We start from the raw sequence: 24,367 nt of genomic DNA, 5'->3' as shown, positions 1-24,367 counted from the left end.
AAGCAATGCAGCCTGCCAATTTCAAGCCTATTAACTGTAAGTGGGATAACTACTGCAGGTGCTTTATTTTGGCTGCTGGGATTACAGGTCAAGAAATCTGTGACAGTATGCTGTTTTCCATAAGAAACGTTTACAATTATGGTGCATATATCTAAAAACAAACAAACAAAAAAAGCCTAAATATGAGAAATTAACATGATTTAAGTAAAAGTTTCTGGTTGACCTCTCCTCACATAAAGAGAAAACATTCACCCAATCTCACTGATCCAGTGCATTGTAGCTTAGCATCTGGAAACACAACATGCATTGTCATAAACTGCATGGCATTTTGGCATGCACCACTCCTAGGCAATATTGTGATTAAGGTAACCTTCATGAAAGAGCACTACTGCCCTCTTGTGTTTGGGGTGAAAAGGACAAATCTGAGAGCATGGAGCTACACTTAATGTAATATTTACTTTGGAGAAATCTTTGGGATAAATATATGGGTTTTACTCACTCACTCACAAATACATCACATCAAAACCAAAGTATTTTTTCTTTGTATAACTTGCTTTATTAGCACATTAAATCAACAGACAAGACTAGAAAAGGTTTTCACAGTACACTGGGCTTTTTCCATTTTCACATGAGAGTACAAGAAAGTATAGTTTGCATTCTGCATTACATATTCATAACATCTAACAATTAAAATTTAAACTGTGTATCCCCTGACCATTTAAAGTGAATAAAAAATATTTTTTTTATGACATTCAGGTTTAAATTGTGCATGTTAAGGCATGGAAATATTCATGATTCTTTCATGAGCACTCCACAAATCTAAGCCTGCGTCTAACCAAAAACTCCACATATTTCATCTTAGCTGTTATTTGTTCTCTCTCCGTGTCTCTCACACTCTCTTTCACCAATCAAGATGTGTCTCTTTTTTTAAGCAGTGATTGCTCTCTGTTTGACTCCCATCTCCGGTGAAAGTGTTTCATTTCAATAATGCAGAAGTGAAACCAACTCCATTTAAAACGGGAGTCTTGCTGAATACTCTGGGGGCCGAGGGAATAATCAAAACACTGCAAGAGCCAGCGAGGAATACAAACTCCAGTTAAGAACAAAGGAAATGGAAATCAATGGCAGGATATGCAGATTTTTTTGACAGCTCGACACGCAAATAATCTTTTGGGAGTTTGCCCTCTGTTGCCTTTGCCAGGTTAAAATAACAACTGAGCAGGGAAATATAAAATGCAGTATGTTGAAGAGAGGGCACAGCATAACACCTACTTAGTTCTGTGTGAAGGTGTTCCAAAACAATCAATAAAGAATGTACTGCATTGCAAGCAAGGCTGAAATGCTACCAAAGGCTACCAACCTCAGGAATTCATTTAAAGCTAAACTCTGTATTATTTAATAGCACTTCATGTTTTATGCACAGTTGTATGTGTCATTTTGTCGACACTTGAGAAGCTTCAGCAAAATCTCCATCTTATGGGCGTCTTTCTTGAAGCAGCTGAGTAAGGTATAGTCTCTCATAACAGATTCCAGCATCTCTGGCAGCACATCATACTGGATTAGGCCTTGTTCACTGTATGCTGTGGTCATCACCCTCTCATCCAACATCTGTGCAGCAACATTTGGAAAGATGGTGCAAATATTGAAAAAAGAAAGGTGCGTAAGAACTCAATCATAGTTTGGATGATAAAAATACTTACACTGGAATTTGAAAATTTGATCTCTTACGAGCAGCGGCATGTATGTATTATACATGCAACTCTTGTCTTAGTTACATAACCTGAAATGGAATTTGACCCACCTTCTTGATGAGGACCACCACCCCTTGCTCCAGACTGATCAGTTTCTCAGACACCCACTTGGTCTTGTTGAGCAGCATGTCAGGAGCATCATTGTAGTGGTCCAATGTGGTCTGCAGGTACAACAAAGGCTCGATCCACGACTGGACCAGCATCAGCACAGAGTGTAGCAACCATTTGTCCTGCAGGGCACACAAGTGACAAGTAGACAGAAGTGAATGAAAACAAAAAACATAACTGACCCCAAAGGTGTGCTAAAGCAAAAAGACAGTATAGAAATTACACTACAAAACATTACACAGCTACAGTGGAACTGACTTTGCTCTATCCATGTCTTCAGTGGTTTGTATATGTGATGAATTGCAGCGATTTGCCCCCCAGAACAGGAGCTATCAAGAAAGACTGAACTTCGTAACGGCATGGCTTCTGATCGAGGGCTCGTCAGTTACAAAACACTAAACTAAAATACTAAATAGGTTGAAATGTCATGGGTGAGGCAGTTGATCCTGCTTAAATTCCCCTAAGCAGAGCAGACTCTAAAGCAAGTGCAAATGACCACCATACAAATGGCCATTAAACCGCAGAGCTGGCAACATTTCAACAGAAAGGGCAGCGGATAAATTATTAACATAAAAAAGAGCTTTGCAGTATGTAGTTTCAAAGATCACATTTACTATTATAGTGACGTGACTTCAACCAGCAGTTCCAAGACTGCTAAAAACGAGTCCTCAAAGAAATTGCTTTTGCTATACATACTTGGCCTCTTGTTTGTTGAAGGAGGATTATTGCAGAAATTTCCATTAACCGGATTACAGTTAACATCATCCAAATCACCCTTCATTGACCTTTCGCTAAGTGGCCCAATCAAGTTTGCCCCCTCCTGATCAAGCTGACCTTTGACCTAAAAGGCCCTGTTGGGACAGTTGTCAAACCCTTAGTAGACACATACACATTTGTTGAAATATTATACAGGCAAGTATATGTATGAGATTTGAGGACCCTACATTGTAATTATTGCAAACAACCCATCATTCAGCAGCTGACAGGGGCAATGGAGGAGAGGTTTACTCGCACACTTAGGGACTGTTATTAGATTACAAAGAGAAAGCTTGGGCTCTTAGCAGCTTCAAAGTGATTTGTGTGCAGACCTGTGCATGCAAACAGTCATGCATTAATGCCAGCTCGATGCCAGCACACACTCACGCGCACACACACACACACACATACAAGCACAAATGCACATGCACAAGAAATATTAACTCACCTCAGATGCAAACAGACACACAAATACAAATCCATGCGCTCGCATAAACAACCTATACTTGTATTTCATTTGCTTGCATACAGACACTCACACAAGGAAACTGCCTCTGTACATACACACATACACTGACACACACACAGACACACACACACACACACACGCATACATATTGACATTCTTAACAGATTAACATCAAAGCCCTGACACGGAAAACAAAACATGCTGTGTTGTTCAGCGGCCATGTACTTACAGATATCTGCTGGATTTCACTTCTGGAGCTGGGGATGGGTAAGGCTTTGGTGATGCATGCATAGCCCGCTTGGCTCCTCTGGAGCTGCAATGGGAATGGGACAAACATCTCCTCCTACAATAATACAAGAATGGGGGAAAAAGAAAAGAAAAGAAAAACGTAGTACACACATACACATACATACCTATGGAATATATGCATGTATGCATACATCCACACACATATTAGTGTTACAATATTGATGACTTGTGATGACCCATTTATCCTAAAGCCTCTACATTAAGGTTTAGGATGGGCAGCAGGGAACCTCCGGCCTCCAGTACTTATTTGGCCCGTGCGACAATAAATAAATAAATAAATAAAAAATCTAAAAAAATTGTCTAGACACAATTACTTTTTTCAGCTATAAAAGAAAACAGCTTCCTAGTGGACCCTAAATGCTACATAAAGATAGAGGTTGACGTCATGTCATTGCATCATGGTGACTGTCAAGGAAATAAAAGGTAGATGTGGAGTGTTGATTGGTAAGCCAGTTATTTTATGGGATGAGCACACAGTGATGAAAAAGGCAAATCTCAAGAGTCATTAACAGCTACAAACATGAGCTGGACAAATGTGCTCTGATAAAGCTGACACTCTTCGGTTGAGTTTGGGTGCCCATCATGCAACTTTGTGTGAGCGAGCTAACAGCTAAGAAGCTGAAACCCCATTCAGAAGGAGAATTTGTGGAGGAGTGCCTTGTTGCTCCTGTAGAGATGCAAGCACTGGACAACGGAAAATTTTTCTAAAGTGTCTGTTTGGAATAATTAATAGAGATGAAGGAAAACCTGACATGGAAACTCAGTGATAGCAAGTGTCTTTATGAGTTCATGGTGGACATTACCAAGTAGCTCTCAGAGCTGAACCTCAAGCTCCAGACAGCTTCTCAGCTCTCTCCTTTTGAATGTGAAATCATTTGAAGTGAAATTAAAGCTGTAACAAGTACAACTGGAACGAGGAAACGCTGTGCATGTTCCTGCTCTACAAGAACAAAAGCTGCTATGACATCTGAATATGCTGCTGAGTGTGAAAACTCCTTCAGGTGAGAGGTTTGAGGACATGAAAAGTAAACAAAAAGGAACTAACATGCTACACCCTTTAATGTGGAACCAGCTGATGTGGCTGAAACTTACAACATGAAATCATTGAGCTGCAAAGCAACAATTTACAAGTGTGAGTAGCGTTATCAAAATTGACTGTTGGAAAGACTAAATTTCAGAATAACTGGTCCAAACCTGGAAAACTAGCTGTGAATAGCATCATCATCATCATCATCATCATCATCATCATCATCATTATCATCATCATCATCATCATCATCACTACCATCTGACATCAGACGCCTCACCAAAGAAAAGTTTCCATCATTGCAGAGGCATGGCCCTAGAAGGATCCCCACCCCGGTTTCGTGTATAGAATTAAGAAAAGCTGTCTCCTTTTTTTTTTTTTTTTTTTTTCAGTTTACTATCAATATTCATGAACAGATTCAGATCTGTGTTTGTTTTGGGAACTATCTTAGACAACGTGTTAAAATGGTTACACTTCTGACCTTAAAAGTTGGCTTCTAAAAAAAAATCTGACTTATTCGAAAAACTTACAAGAACACGCAGTGGCAGACACACGAGAGGCAGATCAGAAAAACAGTAACAAAAACTGCCGATCTTTGCCACAAGAGACACATTTTGTTCTCCAGCATGTTCTCATCTGTAGACCCCATGCAGCGTCTCCTCAGTAACAAGCTCATCATATTTCAAAGACCATTTTGGATCTTGAGCCGCAGAGTGAAGGGGATTCAACAGGCTGCAAAACCTGTCCTCTTGCTGCTGCAGTATATCATTATCACATTTGTATTACTCCACTGTAGGCCTGCTTCTTCAATAAAACATCCTTGGCTCAGAAGAGAGATAGAAGATTACTTTGAAGCCTGGCAGTGAGGCGATGAACATGTCAGAATCAAAAGCAAATAACACGAAGTATCTCAGAGAAAGTGTCAGTGCTTTTGGTCCAGCCTACTGTGAGAAAGGCCAACAAAAAGTCATTTTGCCCTCACTCTCAACCCTGTCTCCTGGGAATTACACTCATGTACAACTAATCTGTATTATTAACTACATTGTGGTAACAACAAAATCGCTGCCTGGAGTGAATGAAACACTACATTTTATGTTTTTTTTTTAAATTTTATTTAGTTCTTTTTCTCTGTCTTCTTTTGTATTCGTGCTATTATTGCTGTCTGTAACATCTTAATTTCCCCCAGCATGGGATCAGTAAAGCTATATCTTATCTTATCTTATCTTATCTTATCTTATCTTATCTTATATGGTGCTTGAGTCAAGGAGAGTTGGTTGGGATGAATGGTGGCCATACGAAGTGCAGGACTATGACACCAGAATTCATCGTGTAGACTGTGGTTAGGTTTAGGAAACAAAGGCACTTAAGTTAAGGTAAGGGAGAAAGATTTCCTGTTTTGGTGGAAAACAAATGAAACATGTTGTCAGTAAACATTCGGTCAGTTTCAACATTATTACAACGTCCCGGGTACAAGATTTTCTCATTCTGTTAATAGAAATCGTGATTATGTTTTCTTCAAAACAGATTTGCTGTTGCAAATTAGGTGTATGTGGAGATAATTTTGAGGAAATGGGGCAGTCATTGCAGGAACTCATTCCAAGTATTGCTAGATTGCATGCTGGATTTGATGATAAAAATAATATAGCCTCATAAATGTAGCGCTCGCTACTGTTTAGACACGTCTTTTTTAGTGCTGTTTAACACTGACTGAAGAAAACAAAGGAATTTCATTGCTCTCTGGCTGACTCACTTGTATTATGTAAGGTTTCTTTTAGTTCTATATAAAAAGTGATATTGTACAGCTTTTCAAATGCAAAATTCTGCATCGCTGTCACTGTAGCCTTTGCCTAAGGCTGCGTTTCGACACTACTTGCTTTTCAAAATGCTGATTTCACATTTCATAAAAATATCTAACTCATGCCCAACTTTAGGGGACAAGAATATCCCCACTGTAGGTAATGGATTTTCTTAGATTTCCTTTCTGTTGAATCCTCCTTTTCTCAGCACAATGGAAATCATTTCTATTGTCATGTGTTCCTCAGTGTGAAGTGTGATTCAGTTTCTCCCGAGGCTATACACATGCTCAATCTAAGCCTTTCTGTAAGAGCCTGTGGATACAACGACTCCTTACACAGTGCACAAAGGCAGAAATTCATTTTGGGGCAATTTTAAGTGTTACTCACAAACAAAGAGCATGATTCTTCTGAGACACGGTATATGAGCTCAGCATGCTGGATGACTCGGTCTAGAAGCTTCTCTTGGGAGATGGAGGGGCAGCGGGAGAAGCTGCCCTGCTCTTCCCTGCAGTCCAGTGGGACGCTTACAGTAAGAAGATAGGGCCAGAGCAATACAGGCCACACACCCCGCTGCATGACTGAAGAAAACACACACACACACACACACACACACACACACACACACACACACAGACGTAACAAATGTTCACAGGTAAACACTCACAGAAACTCTCATCATAAACTTCAATTTTTATCAATACAATTACAAAATGCCTTTCTGTCTTGAAGTGCGATGCTTTACCTGTCATCATGTGCATTCTGTCAGTCTTCAAGTCTTCTTAGCATGTCTGTCATGCTGACTTCTTTTATAAAGCCTGACCAGACCATGACTTAAGGAAAAGGTCAGTTTGGTCTTACGTAGGTTCTTGTAAAAAGATACCGGTCCTCCGAAAGCAACGCATTTCTTTTCTCATGCATAATAAAAATATGCTAAGCATGCTTGGCCTACCTATCTTCATTCTTGATTTAATGTTTACAAACTGGGAATTTTTCTAAACATATCTGCCAATATAAAGTCTGTATCAACCGACCTCAATTTAAAAATAAATCCAAATAAATGTTTTGTGCGTTTGTATTCCACCCAGCATCCTCATACCATTGGCAAATAATCCAGGAATGAAGACTGAGACTGATTAGATTTATCAGACAGAAGCTCAAAAAAGGAATGGGCTGAAAAATCCCCCCTTTCAGCTGAGTTAAGTATGTAATGTAGATTTGAACACGGCTGACAAAGAGAAGGCTGCAGAGAAGGCAGCGTAGAACTGTAACAGACACAACAAAAAGGAGCTGAATGAATGAGAGTTGGAAATCACTGGAATCTAACAAAACCCCACAAATCTCCTTTTTCTTATTTTGACATTCATATTCCATTTTTGCGCAGGAAACCACGGGTGTGTGAGAGTAGGTCTACCCAGAAGCTATGGTTTCCCAATTGTTATGACTGCGTTTAGCTGTCATACAAGAAGAAAGCTCATATTGAGTAGTAATCCTTGCCTGCTTGAAACAGACTCCATTGAATGCTCCAATTTTTTTTTTTTTTTTTTTTTTTTGTTGCTGCGCTACTTATTTTTCCCTTTAAATCACTTCTGCTACAAGTGTAATAAAAATGGAAGCTGAACAGGGCTGAGGTAATAAATCCATCTGTGTATTTTGGATACAAATTATAGAACATTTCTGTCTCATATACATAAAATTGAATAAAATTGTCTATTATTGTTCAGCGTAAAAAAAAAGATTTTTTATTCTTTAACATGGACCAAACCATGCAGAGAGGGGCAACAAGAGCTCCACTGTTCATTACTAAACACAGGCAGGGGATCAGAGAGTGGGGGCTGCTGGGGGTCATGTTACTAAACTTGACGTCGCACACATGCATCCTCAAGACACCTGACGCCGCATGTCTGTCAACTTATTACATATGAAACAATGTTCTCTTCTGCTTACCTTTCTTTGACGTCTTTATTTTTTCCTCCACCACCTCCTGGGGCAGGTTAGCAGTTTTTCACAATTTAGGCACACCTCTCCCAAAAACATCGTGTTTTCTTCAATCTCCTGTTGAATGTTAAATCCCATTAAGTGCAATTTGAGGGAACCGTGAAAACTGCATGTTGGTAAATTTACAAAAGAACCCAATTAATGAGATGAGACTCAAGTCATAGTTGTGACTACAACTACGTGATATGAGGGTATTTTTGCTCAGTTTAATCTGATTTGGGTATCTGCCAAAATGGTAGAATATTTGCGGCACAGCCTTATACAGGTTAAACCTAACTTTGTGTTCATGCCTAACCCTAACCCTTTAAAATCACATCTGAGGTAGGCTAAATTAACGCACATCCAAGCATTCCATTTAACATTTAACATTTAACTCACACATGACCGACAAGGGAAGAAGACGAAGCCGTTCTGCCGATTGAAACGTCTCCTCCTTGCTTCACATGTCTGATGTACCATTTTTCATATTATACTGTACATGAAACAAACAGAAATGTCACATTTTCATTGGGTTTTCTACACTTTTTTCATTCAGTCTACGGCTTGAAGTATTCAGATCCTTTACTTGAGTAAAGTACACTACTGCAAGTAAAAGTATGTAAGTATTATCAGCAAAGTGTACTTAAGTTATATTGAAATACTCTTGTAATAAGTACATTTATATGCAGTACATTCATCGTTGTACTGTAATGTACTCATAAAAAGTGTATTACTTTTTACTACCAAAAAGTGTAGAAGTGCAATACCTCTAAGCTACCTTTAATCATGTTACGCTATAAGTACTAGAGTGTAGTATTCTGGAGTGGGCTTTATGGAATAACTGTGAAAATGTAGTAAATCCACTGTTACAACGTTTTCTTTAAATACTCTTGAGAGACAGCACCGGTGTTCGTAATAAAAACACCTGTTACAGTATGTATAATGTAAATAAATAGTAGTGAACTTTGAATTATTGTGATACACTGTTAAATAGGCTGCACTGGTTTAATGAACTTACAGCCTTCTTTCTGCTGTTTTGTGGAAGAAAAGCTGCTGATGGCCTCCATGGAGAGTGGACGCTCAGTGTGGTACACCCGCTTCTCAGCAGCAGACAGGGGAGCTCTTCAGGGGGTCATCAGCGCTGCATAGAGGACCATCGGCTGCCCTCTACCCTCTCTGGATGGCATCTCTATGTCCTGCATCCTCTGTTAAGCAAAAAAACATTCTAACATACTCTTCTCATCCTGGACACACGTGTTTGACCTGTTGCCCTCTGAAAGATGCTACCGGACCATCAAAGTATGGACTTGACAATAGTTTCTTTCCCTGGGCTGTAAGTACGCTTAACTCCAGCAAGCACTGAACGACCTCTGAAGTGCAATATGATGACTGTCTTTCTAATGCAATAATTACATTCACACTTGGGCAATAACTAAATTTGTTGTAGTGCAATAAATACACTTATTCAAGTGCAGATGTTTTTGTTTCCTTGAGTCTTTTTATTACACTGATCAATAGTAGTGCTCCTAATTTCACTGTATACTGTGCAATTACAATAAAGCCTTTCTATTTCTATTTATTTTCAACAATAAAAAAGTAATGCAATATGCAGTAGACTAGCCTTTGAGTTGGAATTAAATATATTCATTACAAGTGCATTGCGTTTTAAAGTGTCTAAGTTTTAAAAGTTAATTGTTAGAAGTGAATAAAATGCATTACTCCTGAGTGGGCTTTATAGAATACATAACTACTATGCTTTTCATATACTTTCACATAATGTTCTGTACAACTCTGACAGGAGGAGAACATATTAAACATGAATAAATGTATATTGTACAACTTAAGTAGTAATCAATGTGCTACAAACACAATTCTCAAAAGGAGGCTCATATCTATTAAAATATAAATGTAAGACAAGTACATTGTGATCAACCAAAGGCGTAAGTGTTCCATTAAGGGATGAGAAAATTCTCCTTGGATGGAGCTTAGTCCCAAAGCTGTTCTTCTGCACTCATGAAGACTTAAAGATATAAGTGGCTCTCACAGGACAGCTACACTACAACCGTATGATGATCTCAGAGAATGCAATGCATTAATGCTGCAGATTATGACTTCACACAAAGGAAATACAAAATGACAGGTTAACGGATAGTGAAATATGTGCACAAAATGTGGATTGTCTTCTGTGGGTTTCAACAATTAAAAGTCCAATAAAAACGTCCACAGTCAACCCCAGGCAGTGAGTCAAACAGTTTGCAAGTCATAGTTGACCAGTTCTGCAGAATCTGATTATTCTCCAGTTTCATTCTCTTTACTTCGTGGACTGATCATCGAACCGCTTGGCTCCAAGGCCAGCCCTTCCCTGGAGTCGATCGCAGCTTACCGGCTGGACTACGGGGGGTAACTACAGAGCTGTCAGAGAATCACTGAACTTGTTATTTAGACGCAAGAAGCATCACTTGGATTTATCTTTGCTTGTTGTATTGAGTCTCAACCTGAGCATTTTTGTTTTGAATTATTCATTGGTTGTACAATAACCGTTTTGTTAAGAAAATAAATATATAAAACAATTATATGCTAATTGGGCTTAAATAAATTCCATTTTTCTATTTGGGCCCCCACAGTGTCATCTTGGAAAAATTACGGCCCTTGGACAAGTGTAGCAATGGTTTTCCAAATGGAAAAGTGGCGCCACCTACTGCCAGAGGCGGAAAGAGTACTAGAACATTATACTCAAGTAAAAGGACTTATGTAAAAATGTATCTTGATAAAAGTATAGGTCAGTTAAAGTCAGTTAAAATATACCACACGACATTTTCTAAACTATTGATAAGGAGTAAGACTGTCAACAAATACTCTCATTTGATTTTAGAATTGAATTGTAGAAAAACGGCATTTTTCAGTTCTGAATATGTAATTACAAAAAAAAAAAAAAAAAAAAAAAAAGGAGCGTTACTGAGGCTGTTTTCACACGTGGGTCACTGCACAAATGCGCTGCATGACGGACTGGAGGCCCAGAGTGTTTATTATCTGATAATTATAATTTTTTACCGGGAAAATCTGTTGGTGTCAGACATACTTAAATCTGTCCCATCAAAATTTCTAGCAAAAATAATTGCAGGGACAGATGTGAAAATATTCTGGCTCTACATGCTGTTTTCCTCTGCACCTTCTCTGATGTCTGTCCTCCCTCTCGCTCCTCTCCTAATTTTCTTTAAAGCAAGTTAAGGTCAATTAAGGGTTTATTTGGAGTTGGTGCTGAACAGTTTAAGATGAATAAAGAAGGTTTCAGTGAGTTACATCTAGTTTGCTGTACGATGACAAAATCACTGTTTTTGTAAATGGAGGCTGGTGGCTTTGGTGGCAAAAAGAAGCACTTTTAGTTCATTTACATTGACAGTGCGCAAACGCCCAGTGGGATTACATTGCAGCCCATTTTCTTGTCTGTCATTAGTCACGTGGACACAAAAACATGAGAAAATAGGCTCATTAATACAATAATATTTGAAAGTTCTCACATTTGTCTTTGAACTCTTCCAGGACGGGTGCACCAGCATCAGTTTTTTTCTAACAAAAACTCTGCACACAATGTTATTTTCCACTGAAAATGAAATGTTAGTCAAGCCGAAAGGAGCGAATGATTGAATGATTGAACTGCAACTGTGTAATAATGATGACAAAAAGTTTGCCACCCAACTCGGCCACAGAGAGTGATTCACGCTCCGAGCAATCAAACAAGCCCCTTTTCGGAAAACTTCAGATTTCAGAGAACACCTTTAGGCTACAATCACATTTCAACCCAGCAACACTAGTGGAACAACATCACGCCACCGAGCCTCGCTGTCCAAACTCACAATAAATTCCATTTCCAAAGACAAATTTTGCAGCCTGTGCACTGATTATAGATTAGAAATATACCATGGAAACAAATAAATAAAACAGGTGCAACAAGTAATATTTGAAATAACTGTCAAATAACAGCATAATAAAACAGCTTTTTTCACCATGTGGTGCGTGCGCGCACACACACACACACACACACACACACACACACACACACACACACACACACACAATGCTGAGTTAGGCAAGTGGTTGTTGATGTCTCTGTAGTTGTTGTAGACCACTCACCTGTGTGAACATCATTCTGCGAGCCTTGATCATTGCAGCGTCCTCAACAGTCTGCTCTTTGGTCCAGTCCTCTAAGCTCCTCTGTCCCACTGTGCTCCTCAAAGTTTCCCGACATTTTGAGCTAAATGAGACTCTGAAGTAACAACTGTGACAGCAACAATGTAGCAAACATAGACGTCACCCCTAAAGAATCCATCATGAGCATCTTAGAATGTAGCCTTTAGCCAAATTCAGCGTGCACCTGTCGGTCACACAACATCTTGGGTGTTTTTGGTTGGTGTCACTTAGTGTGCTCGCTGGCTGGTCCATTCAATCAGTGGTTCACCTCCTCCATACATGGACTTTTTCACTCTCTGCTCTTTTCGAAGCATCTAAAATTGCCACGGCCAGGTTTACATTGGAGTTAGTTGAAAGCCTGTTGCGTCTCATATGCTAAAGCATACCTTGAGTGTTTGAGATGCGGAGGGGAATGACAAAACTGGACGTCCCGGGAATGATGTGACCACAACAAAAGTATTGACAGAACTGTAAGTGACTTATGCTGCAGTGATAGATTTAATTTCTACTGTGGCCACTAAATGTAAAAACAATATATTAATACAATCCATCATTTAATGAATAAAATAAGTACAAAGCCGACCATAAGCGATGCACCTAAACACATGCCCATTAATACAGGCAATAAAGCTGACATAAAACCTCTGAAATGAACAAAGGCAAACTGAATATGCATAAAACGAGAACTTACAAATTATGTTGAAAACACAGCCTATGTATATGCCAGGAAATGAAGTCTCACATCATTTTGGAAGTTGTGAGCACAAAAGACTTCTCACTCAGAACACGTTTTTGACGACTATAAACACCAAACGGGATGACCTTCAAAGTGGGTAAGGTTTGAAGTCCTCCTACAGCTCCTTCCTCCAATACTGTCTCTAATGAGTTAGGAGACAACCCAATTATAGATCCAGCCTTCGTAATAAACTTGTTAATCCCATTGGTGGCAGTTATGCTGTTACCCCAACATACAACAGCATAAAACAGGACACTGGCCACAACACTGAACACATTTAAAAATGTGTCACTCACCACGAAGCACTTTAATCTCCTGGCTCTTAAACACAGCATTAACATTTTTTTGACCAGTTCAATCTCATAGCAGTATGAACCCTCAAACCTTTGTATGATGAAACAACTTGCTCATTTCTGATGGTCCCTCTTTCCCTTTGGGGAAATATCAGTAGTTCCTTTGTCTAACTAATATTAAAGTTCAGCTCTGTACTGTCTGTCTTATCCTCACCGTTTAGTATGACGTTGGTGAGGGCGGAATCGTTGTGTTCGGGGACGCCTTACCGCCTGGCTGTACCTGCAGTCAGCTGTGTAAAGGGTGAATGAAAAAGGCAATAAAACTGTTCATAATTTGCACAAGTGATGCTATTTACCTGTGCTCTCATTAATTGCTGTATCCCTTGACTCTAGTTTTTGTAAATACCATGTTTCTTGAATTTGTTTGTCGGCTCTGAGGCATCTGAGTTTGCAAGAGGGTAATTTGCATCCTCACATTTTTTTTCCCTCTGAATTTAAACTTGTTCTATGAGAGGCCTTGTTTGGAGCTTTTATCTTTTGAGGCCTCTCATTTTCATTTTAATGAGCACTTTACATTTTTACAGCAACAGCCCATCGCTGCTGTTCTCTTCTTGTAGGTGCACTCTCATCTCTACTCTTAAGCTGTCAAAGCGACGTTGAACTAGCCCTCCCTGATTTCTCATGCCAGATGGGTTCGTTCAATTGCCAACAGATGTTTCACCAGCACAGTACACAGCTTTCGTCAATTACTGTAATAATACGTCTTTAATACATCTAACTACCTCTTAATATTTGTCTAATAGTCACTCGTGAAAGATATGTTTTTCACTCTAAATTGCTCCTCGGGTTTTATCCAGCACTCAAATCAAACTGCCGCCACAATTTCCAAAGGATTTCGTTTCCTTAGACTACTTTCAGTGTTCTTTACGCAAGCTTAGAACATCTGTTCTTGCAATTATCTTTTTAATGCCGTTATCTCGAGATCACAAGTTAATTATTTTGTTATCTCAAGATAACAAACGGCAGATTTCTAGAGATAACAAGCTCATTTGTCACGAGAGAATGACTTGTTTTCTCAAGATCACAGGGTAATTATGGAGAACTTGGAAATGAGTGTGTGGCTTCTTTAGATCACACCTGATTTCAGTCTTCAAGATGGAAGGGTTCATAACTGAACCTTGGCTGAAGTACAGTCGATCAATAATGGTAAAGCATCATCTGACATTTTCATCTTCAATCAGCTGCATCAGTCCATTGTGGCTTGGCAATCCTGAGTTCTGGTTAACATTTTAAGTAATAAGTAGGAAGTAATAATGATCTTTTGTTTTCTCCTTGTAATGTATTGATTATCTTGTTATCTCGAGATAAGAAAGCTAGTTTTCTCAAACTAAATAATTAACTTGTGGTCCTAAGATAACAGCAATAGAAATAAATAACCACAAGCAGTCTGTTCTCAGCTTCTGCAGTTCAGTATGACATCCTCCACCTCTGCTTCGCCTGCAGTCTCTCTTTCGCCTGTCCTCCCTGTGGCCCTATTCCAATCTGATTTCTACACCCTCCCACTGAATGAATGAAACTCTGAGTGGAGTCACACTCACGGCTGTGTGGGGACTCTGGGAGGGACAATGGCAAGCTTTGGGACACACTTGCCGAAGGAAACAGAAATATTAGTCAGCATGGCGTCCACTGAAGGTCTTTCGGTGGCAGTGACTTGAAGGTCGAGCTCTGCCATAAGGCGCCGACGGTTCAGACACATTTTAGCGTTGATGTACCAGTGGCAGGAAAGCGTGCCTATTCACTTACATTTGCATTCTGGTTTTACAACATTAGCATTTTCTAAATCACTCTTTACTCTTACCTCATTTCTTCTTTATTTTTATCTTTTATAAGACTACATTGTTACCATGAATGTCATAGTACGCTTGTGAAAGGAGAAAAAAACAACTATTAACTGAATAAATGAATCGGACTCCCACACCCCTTTGGTCTGAATGTAGACAGGTGTGCTGAAGCCAGAGCAGAGAGCCACCAGCTGCATCCCATCCTATAATCAAGCCTCCTACAAAGACTCAGCTCTACCACATCCACCTTGCCAGATCACAGTACCTGCTCAGTCAGTCTGTGTTTCTAGCCTTTCTACGTGGTATTTGCTCATTGCCTATTGACCCTGACTAATCCTGTATTTTCCTCTGCCTGGAGTCCCGTCTGCTTAGCCCCTGTCTGCAACCCCTGTCTTGTCAGCCCCGCTCCCCTGTCTCTGACCTCTGCTCAGCTTATCCCCGGATCCTCTCTGGTCTCTCTGCTTGGGTTGGCCCCTGGCTCATACAGCATTCTGTTTGCCCTGCAATAAAATACCTTACATTTCATACCTGACTGTGTCTGTGAATGCACCTGGATACACAAACTTGGCCCCTCACACTAAGTGTTTTTTTTTTTAATTTGTCTAAATAAAATATCAATTATATCAGCAACAACAGAAGCTGTGCACTATCTATAAAGTTGCATTGCACCTATTATCATGTCAGATGTCAAGGGTGTCACTGAAATCCAAAACCACAGACACACCTTTGGCTTCTCTTTATAACAAGTCATGACACTCATGAGAACACTCTTATGGCCCTATCTAACAGCAGCGTGCAGCGCAAGTGTCATTGTTTCCAATCAATGCGGTTGTCACTTTCACACCCAACACCCATGTTATAGGAAATACTTGTGTCCATCTGTGCACCCATGGGCGTATTGGTCTCAGAATAAGGTGCGCTCAGGTGCATGGTTGGCACATTGCTATCTTGAAGCAGCACAAAGTGATTGTGGTATTGACCAACAACAAACTGGTCTAAAATCAATGGAACAGTATTTCCCTGCTATTGAAAGGCTGCACTGTTTAGATAGTAAGATCCTCCCACACCTGCTTTACCTCAGGGAGTTTTGGTGGATTCCAACTGCTCCCACTTCCTCAATAGAAAACCAGCCGCTTCTTCAATTTCCTTAATTTCTTCAATTCATTTTTTAAATAACAATCATGATACTATCACCTGTTGCCACTTAATATGTTTACCTGTAATGTAGTGTAAGAGGTGTTTTTGAGCATTCCTCTGCTTTCCCAGTCTTTTCTTGCTCCTGTCCCAAAGCATCAAATTCACAATAAGCATACTGTATATTTACAAAAATCAAAGAGTAAATACATTGTCTTGTTGGTGTTTTTAATGGAATATATGTCAAAAAGGATTAGGAAGTGCCATTTTGGATTTGTTTTCTTGGGGGTGTCTTTTAAAACAGCTTATCCCTGCACCAAGTGGCATTTTTTGATTATTCTGAACAAAATATAGAGGATAATACTGAACTCACTGTTTAAGTTAAATTAATTGGATAAGCATATTTTACTGAATCTACAAAAAATATGCAGGTGCCACTTTTACCATTTTTGAGCTGCTAAAACATCTGCACGATTATGCCACTCTGATGTTATTCATGAGGTAAAAATGTGAGTAGCGACAATTCATGCATTCAGTGTTACCTCTACTCTTAACAACATTTTGTTGTTCTACTGTTTCATTTGCACATAACAGATGTATTCACACTTAGGTACAGTCTTTTTGCTATTTTGAAGGTGAGAAGTGCTTTCACCAAAGTGACTTGGTGATACATGCAGTAATCAAAACACAAGAAGGGGGTACTGGCACCAAACCTTTGTTTCTATTTGCAAAAGGAACTCCCTATGTAATACCATTTCTGGCACCTACAGTACCAAGTGTATATTCTTAATTTCAAAGTAATCCATCTGGGGGGGGGGACACATTTATTTTTGTCTTAAATGTGATAAAACAACAGGGAGTGTTGGCATAGCAATATTATTGCATATTTGTTTTTTGCATTTTGAGCACAAGTGATTGTCTTTGCATTAAACTTTGCCCTAGATTCCAAAGTCAATAAAGGGCTGAAATATATCAATGACTCTCAGCCCCTTTGTCACTTGTCTATTCTGATTTTCTTTCAGCTTCTACCAAGGATGGGTTTTGTTGAACACAATGTACATGCTCTTCTTCTGCAGCAGCCTGCAGAGTTTCACACATTCACACATGCAAAGAATCTATTGATGTCCACTGTGGAATTTCTCTGGAACATGTTCCTATACAAAACCCCAGCCCTGAAACCTTGGAGGTGCTGCTGCTTGCTCCTACTTTACTTTGTGTTAGAATGAGGTGCCTCGATCACACAGTCATACCACTATGCTATTGAATGCGTTATTCTTCCTCTCCAGGGGTCCTTGTGATGCACATTGCATTTAATGGAAGTTCATGCCTCACACAGATTCAGTTTTGTTTGAAGTAAACTGCCATTCAGTGCGTAAAGTACACCATTTTTGGCTGTGTCAGATATGTGCTTGTCGCTCTTATTGTACATGACTAGAGATTTTACCCCTTAAAAAACAGATTCTACTTTTTTTTTTTTTTTTTATCAACCAAGTTAATGTTTACCTTCACATAAAACATCTGTATGCCTTTGTGTTTGGAAAGACCTCTCCTTCCCATGTTAATACCATGATTGCATGCCATATCTGTCATGCTATATCCATGCCTGCAAGAGTAAATGCCCACTCTATCCCCTCAGTATACTGGGAAGAGTGCACACATACATATTAATCCCTTTGGTTCTGACAGACTTCTGGCACTTGCTGAGGGTTGATTGGCAGCTCCTGAATTGGGACATATTGCTCCCTTATTGGATGATGGAAGGAGTTTGAATACAGTACAGTATTCAATGTGTGTGTGTGTGTGTGTGTGTGTGTGTGTGTGTGTGTGTGTGAGAGAGAGAGAGAGAGAGAGAGGGAGAGAGTGCATGTATTTCCTTAAGAAAATGCAAGCAACCACACTTGTGTGTATGATTGAGTGGAATATTGAAGGAGGAGAAATACTGTAATTTATTTTGGCATTGTAACATACTATACCTCCAAATGCACTATTTCATGTTCAGTCTTTTTTGTAATAATTATTTCTTGTATGCACTCTAATATGATTTATTGTTCTTTATCTTGTATTATTGCAAAGGGCTCAATTGAAAATGAGATTTTCATTTCAATGGCAACTTTGGGGAGTTTTTGGGAGTGTCAGGTATCTCCTTTGTTTACATGAGGCAACAGTTCGTGCAATGGCGGACGTGGCCAAAATAGAGCAGGTGCTAACTTTGCTAACAGGACTTTATACGTTTGCGCATACATGTGCAGTTACTCTATATTGCTGCCTGTTTGTTTGGCATGCTCTTGACACGGCTTCAATTCTGTGTGTGTGGATGTGATTTTTCTTTTCTTTTTATAGGGGAAAGGAGGAGGGAAAAAAGATAAAGGAATACCATTGTACGTGTAGACGAGGCGTAACAGTGGGTATGCTTGATAAGTACGTATGATGCAGTGTTTAAGACAGACAGGAACTCAGTGGAAGCAAGCAGCATGGCGTGCAGCTCATGCCTGTTTGTCTTACCAGCTGTCTTGTTTTTGATGTGCAACAATGTAATCACTGGTGGCATTAAAACACAGAATATTGTTGACTTCTTTTCAGGCTTCAAGGAGACAAAGTTACTTGTTCAGTCAGCTCTCACCCACGCTACCAGATTGTCCTTATTTGTCTGGGTTGATAAATTATTATCATATCATTTCATATGAGAAAAATCATAAAGAAACAGTTGGATGATTAGCCTCAGGTCTGTTCCATGCCTATCTTATTTGTTCATGAGACGAGTGAAATGGAGAAAACAGGCTATGTAAGCTTTTTAATGAGAAATTTGAGATACAAAGAGACACTCAATTCTGTAGTGCAATACCAACAGTCCTGGGGCAACAGGGAAAACTACACATTTGTATGATTTTATGCCTCTTTATAACAAATCGGGTCATTGTGTGTCTCTGTGTGGCTCCGTGTGTCTGCATGTGTGCTTGTGGGTTTGTATTTGCATGCTGACAGGCATGTATGCATTATTTGCTGATGTTTTCTGCATGGAGAAGACAAATCAAATGTGAAAAATATGTGCTTAAAATGATCATTTCTTGTCACTTATAATTAGTGACTGCACAGAATTAATTATTTTTATTAACTAATTAACTTACATTCTAGCATTTATATTGTTTGAGGTGTTTCATAAAAACTGCTCATGAAATAGACAAAGTGAGGAAAATGTTAAATGACCTGTTCATTTGATGTCAATGTGTAGAAAGCATGTATCTTTTTTTTTTTTTTTTTAAATCACATACTTATGAAAAACATGTCTTATGGACCAACGACTTCTTCAATTATTTGTACTCACAATGAAGAGTTCAAGAGTGCACTGCCAGCATCCTGAAAATAGTTCAGCAGATAAGGCAAAGAAAGTCCTCAATGCTTTAGAATGCAAATGTTCTAGTTTACACCAATTTAGTTTATAATGAGTGTGACAATGCGTGTGCGTGTGTGTTTGCATTTGACTGAGCCTCTGGATGAGAAAAGATTATGGAATTGTGAAATTAATGTATTTCTCTTGTATTCCTGTTCAATTTCAATATACAGAAACATCAAACGACACAAATGTTATACTAACTGACATTTACATAATAAATTATCATTATTCACCATATTATTTACACGAGTCACTTCTGCTTTCATGCGCAGAGCTCATTAGAATACTTATAAGCCCCCTCATTCAACAAGCCATCTACATTGCACATGCATATTTTTGGTTGTTCTGCATGACTATTTTCATACCTATAATCAGACATCCTTTACGCTAAACCAAATGAGAAAATGATTCCCTATTATAAAGATGTTTTTCACATAGGATGCAAGTTCTTTTCTCCTTATTATGATTTTGCACCACACCAAATACCATTTGACCCATGCCAAACTAATAGTTGAAGTTCACATTCATTTTCCCTCTTTGATTTCTGTGGGTTGACAGAAAACCGCTCGCTCATCAGAGGCAGGGCACTGGAGAGTTGCAGATGACAGTTCTGGGCTGATCCATTACCACTTTGCCCTGGGCTTAATTACCATCTCCCTCCAGTAACATGCAACACTCTCTCCTTCGAACGCAATCCTGCACTAACTTTGCAGTCTGGTTGCAACAGGAGCAGCACTTCTGTTTCTCCTGCTTTTACAATCCCCTCCCTGCGGGGGCCTCTGGTGGAGCACACCTGCATGCATAAAAACAACAATTAGGGAGCGATCATGATGATCACTGGTGATGAATTCAGCTTTGGAGCTTGTTATTTCCCAGTGGGATTTGGTGGCAGTGCAGAAGCAGAAGCAGCAGCAGCAGCGGCAGCGACGGCGGAAGCATGCCTGTCTTGCCGTGAAGCCACGTGTCATTTTTTGACAAGTCTTGGGGATAAAGAAAGCAGGCATAAAGCTTTAAATCAAATTGGTCACACAGCCTTGCCAATCACTGTGGACAACACATGCAGGCTCACAACCAAGGTGAAGCTGCTGTTACGTGTCTGGCGGTGAGCAATCTCCCCATGCTCCAAAATGGAAATGAAACTGTTACACACCCACAGCTATTGAGGAAGGGATTTGCGTGGGTCGAGGTACAACTATACTCGATCGCCACTGTGGGAGAAGCTTTAGCTTTGCCCTTCTTCAAAGTGAGATTTACAAAAAGGAAATGCTTGGCTAGGTTTATTCAAAAGAAGCTCCTGATGGTGGGAAGACAAAAGGTACTTCACACTATTCTCCCTGGGGCACATGTACTCTAAAGCTCCACTTCTCCGCTTTACTCCGTATTCTAAGTACATGCTCCCCCCTAGAGTGCACTGCACTCTCTCCTACTCCTGTCTCTCTTGCTCAATCTTTTGCCTTTTTTCTTCCTTCTCTCTGCACCTCGCCATATTTCTCTCACTTAATTTCACTTGTCGTCTCCCTGTACGACCCGCCGTCTCTCTTCCTCTGCGTCTGCATCTCTCTCCTCCACTCCTTCTCCTTCCTGCTCTCACCTTTAAGTTTCTCTCTCTCACCTCCTGCCCCCCCCCCCCCTCTCTCTCTATCTCTCTGTCGGTCTGTCTCCAGCCACGTGTTGGCTAGCTCAGAGCAAAACCCTCTATTAACAGAAGCCAAGGCCAGATGGCGGCTCAGAGATGGATCATATCAACTCTGAAATTCTCTGTGAGTTGCAGGCAGCCTTTTTTTTTTTTTTTCTGGGAATCTCAAAAATAACTTGCACTTTACCATTTCACCTACAAACCCAATGTGGGACTTGTTACTTAAATTACCATTTCGTATCCGCTCAGAAACGATCAAACAGACCACTTATATCTAATATCGCTGTCATTCATCAGTAATATTAAAATGCAGATGGAGAAAACTTTGCTCAGAAAACATTTTTGGACATTTTTCATGTTTTACTAGCCTTGTGAGCCAAAAACAATTCAAGAAATGGGAGTTTTTTTGGGCAGTTTTTGGACATCTCTTTTCATTACACACTTGTTACAATATCAATTCTTTGTATTCTGTGTACCCTCACTAAAGGCTGGCAAACTGTGATGGGTCTTGTTAACACACAGACTTGAAATCCCCTGGCGACAGTATTTATTCCAAAGGGAACTTGTGGCTGTAGAATGAGAAATGTAACATGTCTGCGAATCCCGGATGAAGAGAAGCAGGTACAATATATCCACAGGGACAAAATCCTGCAGTCTGTCTAATGAGGCATAGCCAGACTATGCACTTTGGTCAGTTCAGGAGATGAGTGTGAAATTCCCCATTAAATAATGTGAATCTCACATTAAGAGGCCCTCCTGAGGCAAAGTGTCTATAGTAGGGATGACTAACTCAATTAATTCACAGTCCCCGCGAAAGTTTCTTTCCAAATCAAGGACTTGTTTTAAGGTTGTGTGTGTCACAATGCCCGTTTGTCCTGTCTGTGTTGTCACTGTGTGTGTGTGTGTGTGTGTGTGTGTGTGTGTGTGTGTGGTGTGTGTGTCTGTTTCTGTGGGTATCAGAAATGAGTGCACCAGTGCTCACAGGGTTCAGGCTGGCTGACTTTGAACCGGTGGCCTGCCCTCAATACCAAAACAAGTCATCTGTTTCCTGTTTTGTGAATCGGCGTCTTTGCCCGCCATGCGGTGGTGATTGTCAGGTAACATTTAGAAAGCTCTCTCTCTCTCTCTGTTTGCCATGCTAAAGCTTCACTCTTGCCATTTTTTTCCCCGCCTCTGTCCTTTTCCTTTACTGCCAAGAAACAAGTTCATTGTGATTCGGAATGCAGTTCCACGGCTCAATGGCTTCTGTTTGAAATGAGATTTGAGAGAGTGAGCATGAGAGAGAAAGACAGAGAACCTCAAGCCGCCTAGCGTCTTGATGAATAAAAGATGGAGGCACTAGCGTCTTATAAACAACAACAGAGCATAATTAGTTCAGTTCTTTTTATTTTAGGAACACTTTATGTGACATTTCCTTTGTGTGGCTGCTTTCATTACGCACGTCCTGCCTGCTTTACATGTTGTGTGGGCTTCCTCTCTCTTTTCTTTGCAAGTCAACAATAAAACTGGAATAATATTTGCGTGCTATGCAAATGTAAACACTGACATACATTTCTGTATACTCTCACTTCCCTGGTTTACTGTTGCAATATAGCTTGTCCATACAGGAAAGCGCTAACTCATTACAACAAACTAAGACTGGAATTAATGATTAATCGTGTTATTTACATATGGCCTTGCAGAAATATCATCTTGTATGTGGGGTTTTCACAATATTTATGTTGCCTACAAGGCCTGGGTCAAACAGCATTATTTTGTAAATAATTAAATTGATTGGAGTGCTTTCCGTAAACATAGTCAGAGAAAAAACAAACAAACACAAATACTTTCATGAAAAATTACATAACGGCAAAAGTAACTATATCATCACTGAAAACACTCCTCCAATAGTTTTACTAGTTTTAAAACTGTTTATCTATTTCTCCAGACTTACCCCAATATGGGACTCTTTGCATGCAGCACCACTTTTAATAATATTTCTATTTTCTTTCTGTTTCCTGTGTCAAATGGGATGATAGATGATTTGTCCTCTTTGAATTCCTCTTAGCTGTCTAATGTCTCATTAACAGGCTATTTGTCAGACTTTTGTGTGTAACAGGCTATTAATTGGCTTTTAACATAATATTACCTACCTTTAGCTGTAATATGTGATTGCAGCACATCAAAGTTCTTTTCCGTGATGCCTTCACAGAATTCTGTATACCGCCTGGGAAATCCAAAGTCAGTATATGTATGTTTCAATGATAGACAACTTACCTGACATTATAAAGACTTTAGTGAGACAGTGAAGTCCCACATATGTCGAACATCAGGGATCGACAAATAAATCCTAAAACTGCCAAATCACTTTCACTCTGAGGTCTGTGCTGTTGTCTGTTGATGCTCTGCAGTCTCTCCACATATCATCTGCTCTGCTGAATGTGGCCCAGTCTAATGACATCTGTGATATCCCCGGAGCACCTTAAGAGAGGCTGATGACAGCATGTGTTTGTCTTTTGCTTTCTCTCCCATACACACAGACACACAAACACACGCACAGTACACATCCCTAATCTTCAATTCCGCTCCCCCGCCCACTTCTGCTGCTTCAGAGTCAGAGCCCTGTAAAGTCTTTAGCCCTAGGTACTGCCTCAGGGTCTGTGCAGTGGTGAGGGCAGACACGGGGTAGCAGAATCAAAGGATGATTGCGGCAAACATATGTGTGTTAATGCGTGTTTTGTTAGGGTTGTTTGTCAGATATCTCCCTGCCCCTCTCACCCTCTAATCCCTGCTACCCGCTCTTTAAATATCCAACCTTTCAGCTCCCTGTTCTTGCTCATCAGACACCTCCAAGAGTGCAGCAAGAATGGATTCAATTAGCGCAGTAGTTGAAGCGAACATGCTGGTCTGCATCACGCAGACCTCCCAACATGAAACCCGACCCGGCATACTGATGTGGACCAAATTACCTTCAGACGC

General features: G+C 39.9%; 1 protein-coding gene across 1 annotated transcript; it reads right to left on the bottom strand.

Annotated features, from left to right (window-relative positions):
- Positions 1 to 543: 543 nt before the first annotated feature.
- On the bottom strand, positions 544 to 6,991 carry smtla (somatolactin alpha). The gene is made up of 5 exons (XM_076735317.1): positions 6,959 to 6,991; positions 6,604 to 6,794; positions 3,314 to 3,427; positions 1,802 to 1,981; positions 544 to 1,608 (listed from the first exon to the last, which is right to left on the bottom strand). Exons 1-5 carry the CDS (start codon positions 6,972 to 6,974, stop codon positions 1,414 to 1,416), a joined length of 696 nt encoding a protein of 231 aa, XP_076591432.1. The 5' UTR covers positions 6,975 to 6,991; the 3' UTR covers positions 544 to 1,413.
- Positions 6,992 to 24,367: the final 17,376 nt, after the last annotated feature.

This window comes from Chaetodon auriga, chromosome 7 (assembly GCF_051107435.1).
Source record: "Chaetodon auriga isolate fChaAug3 chromosome 7, fChaAug3.hap1, whole genome shotgun sequence".
In the NCBI taxonomy this organism is placed as follows: domain Eukaryota; kingdom Metazoa; phylum Chordata; class Actinopteri; order Chaetodontiformes; family Chaetodontidae; genus Chaetodon; species Chaetodon auriga.
Note: the sequence above shows the minus strand (reverse complement) of the source record. Positions and strands in the feature narration are given on the sequence as shown.

Excerpts from the sequence above, each read along its gene's own strand:
- smtla (XM_076735317.1), bottom strand. Across the intron at positions 1,982-3,313 it reads GTGAAATCCAGCAGATATCT|GACAAATGGTTGCTACACTC; the intron begins GTAAGTACATGG and ends TGTGCCCTGCAG. Across the intron at positions 1,609-1,801 it reads TGGTGGTCCTCATCAAGAAG|ATGTTGGATGAGAGGGTGAT; the intron begins GTGGGTCAAATT and ends GTTGCTGCACAG.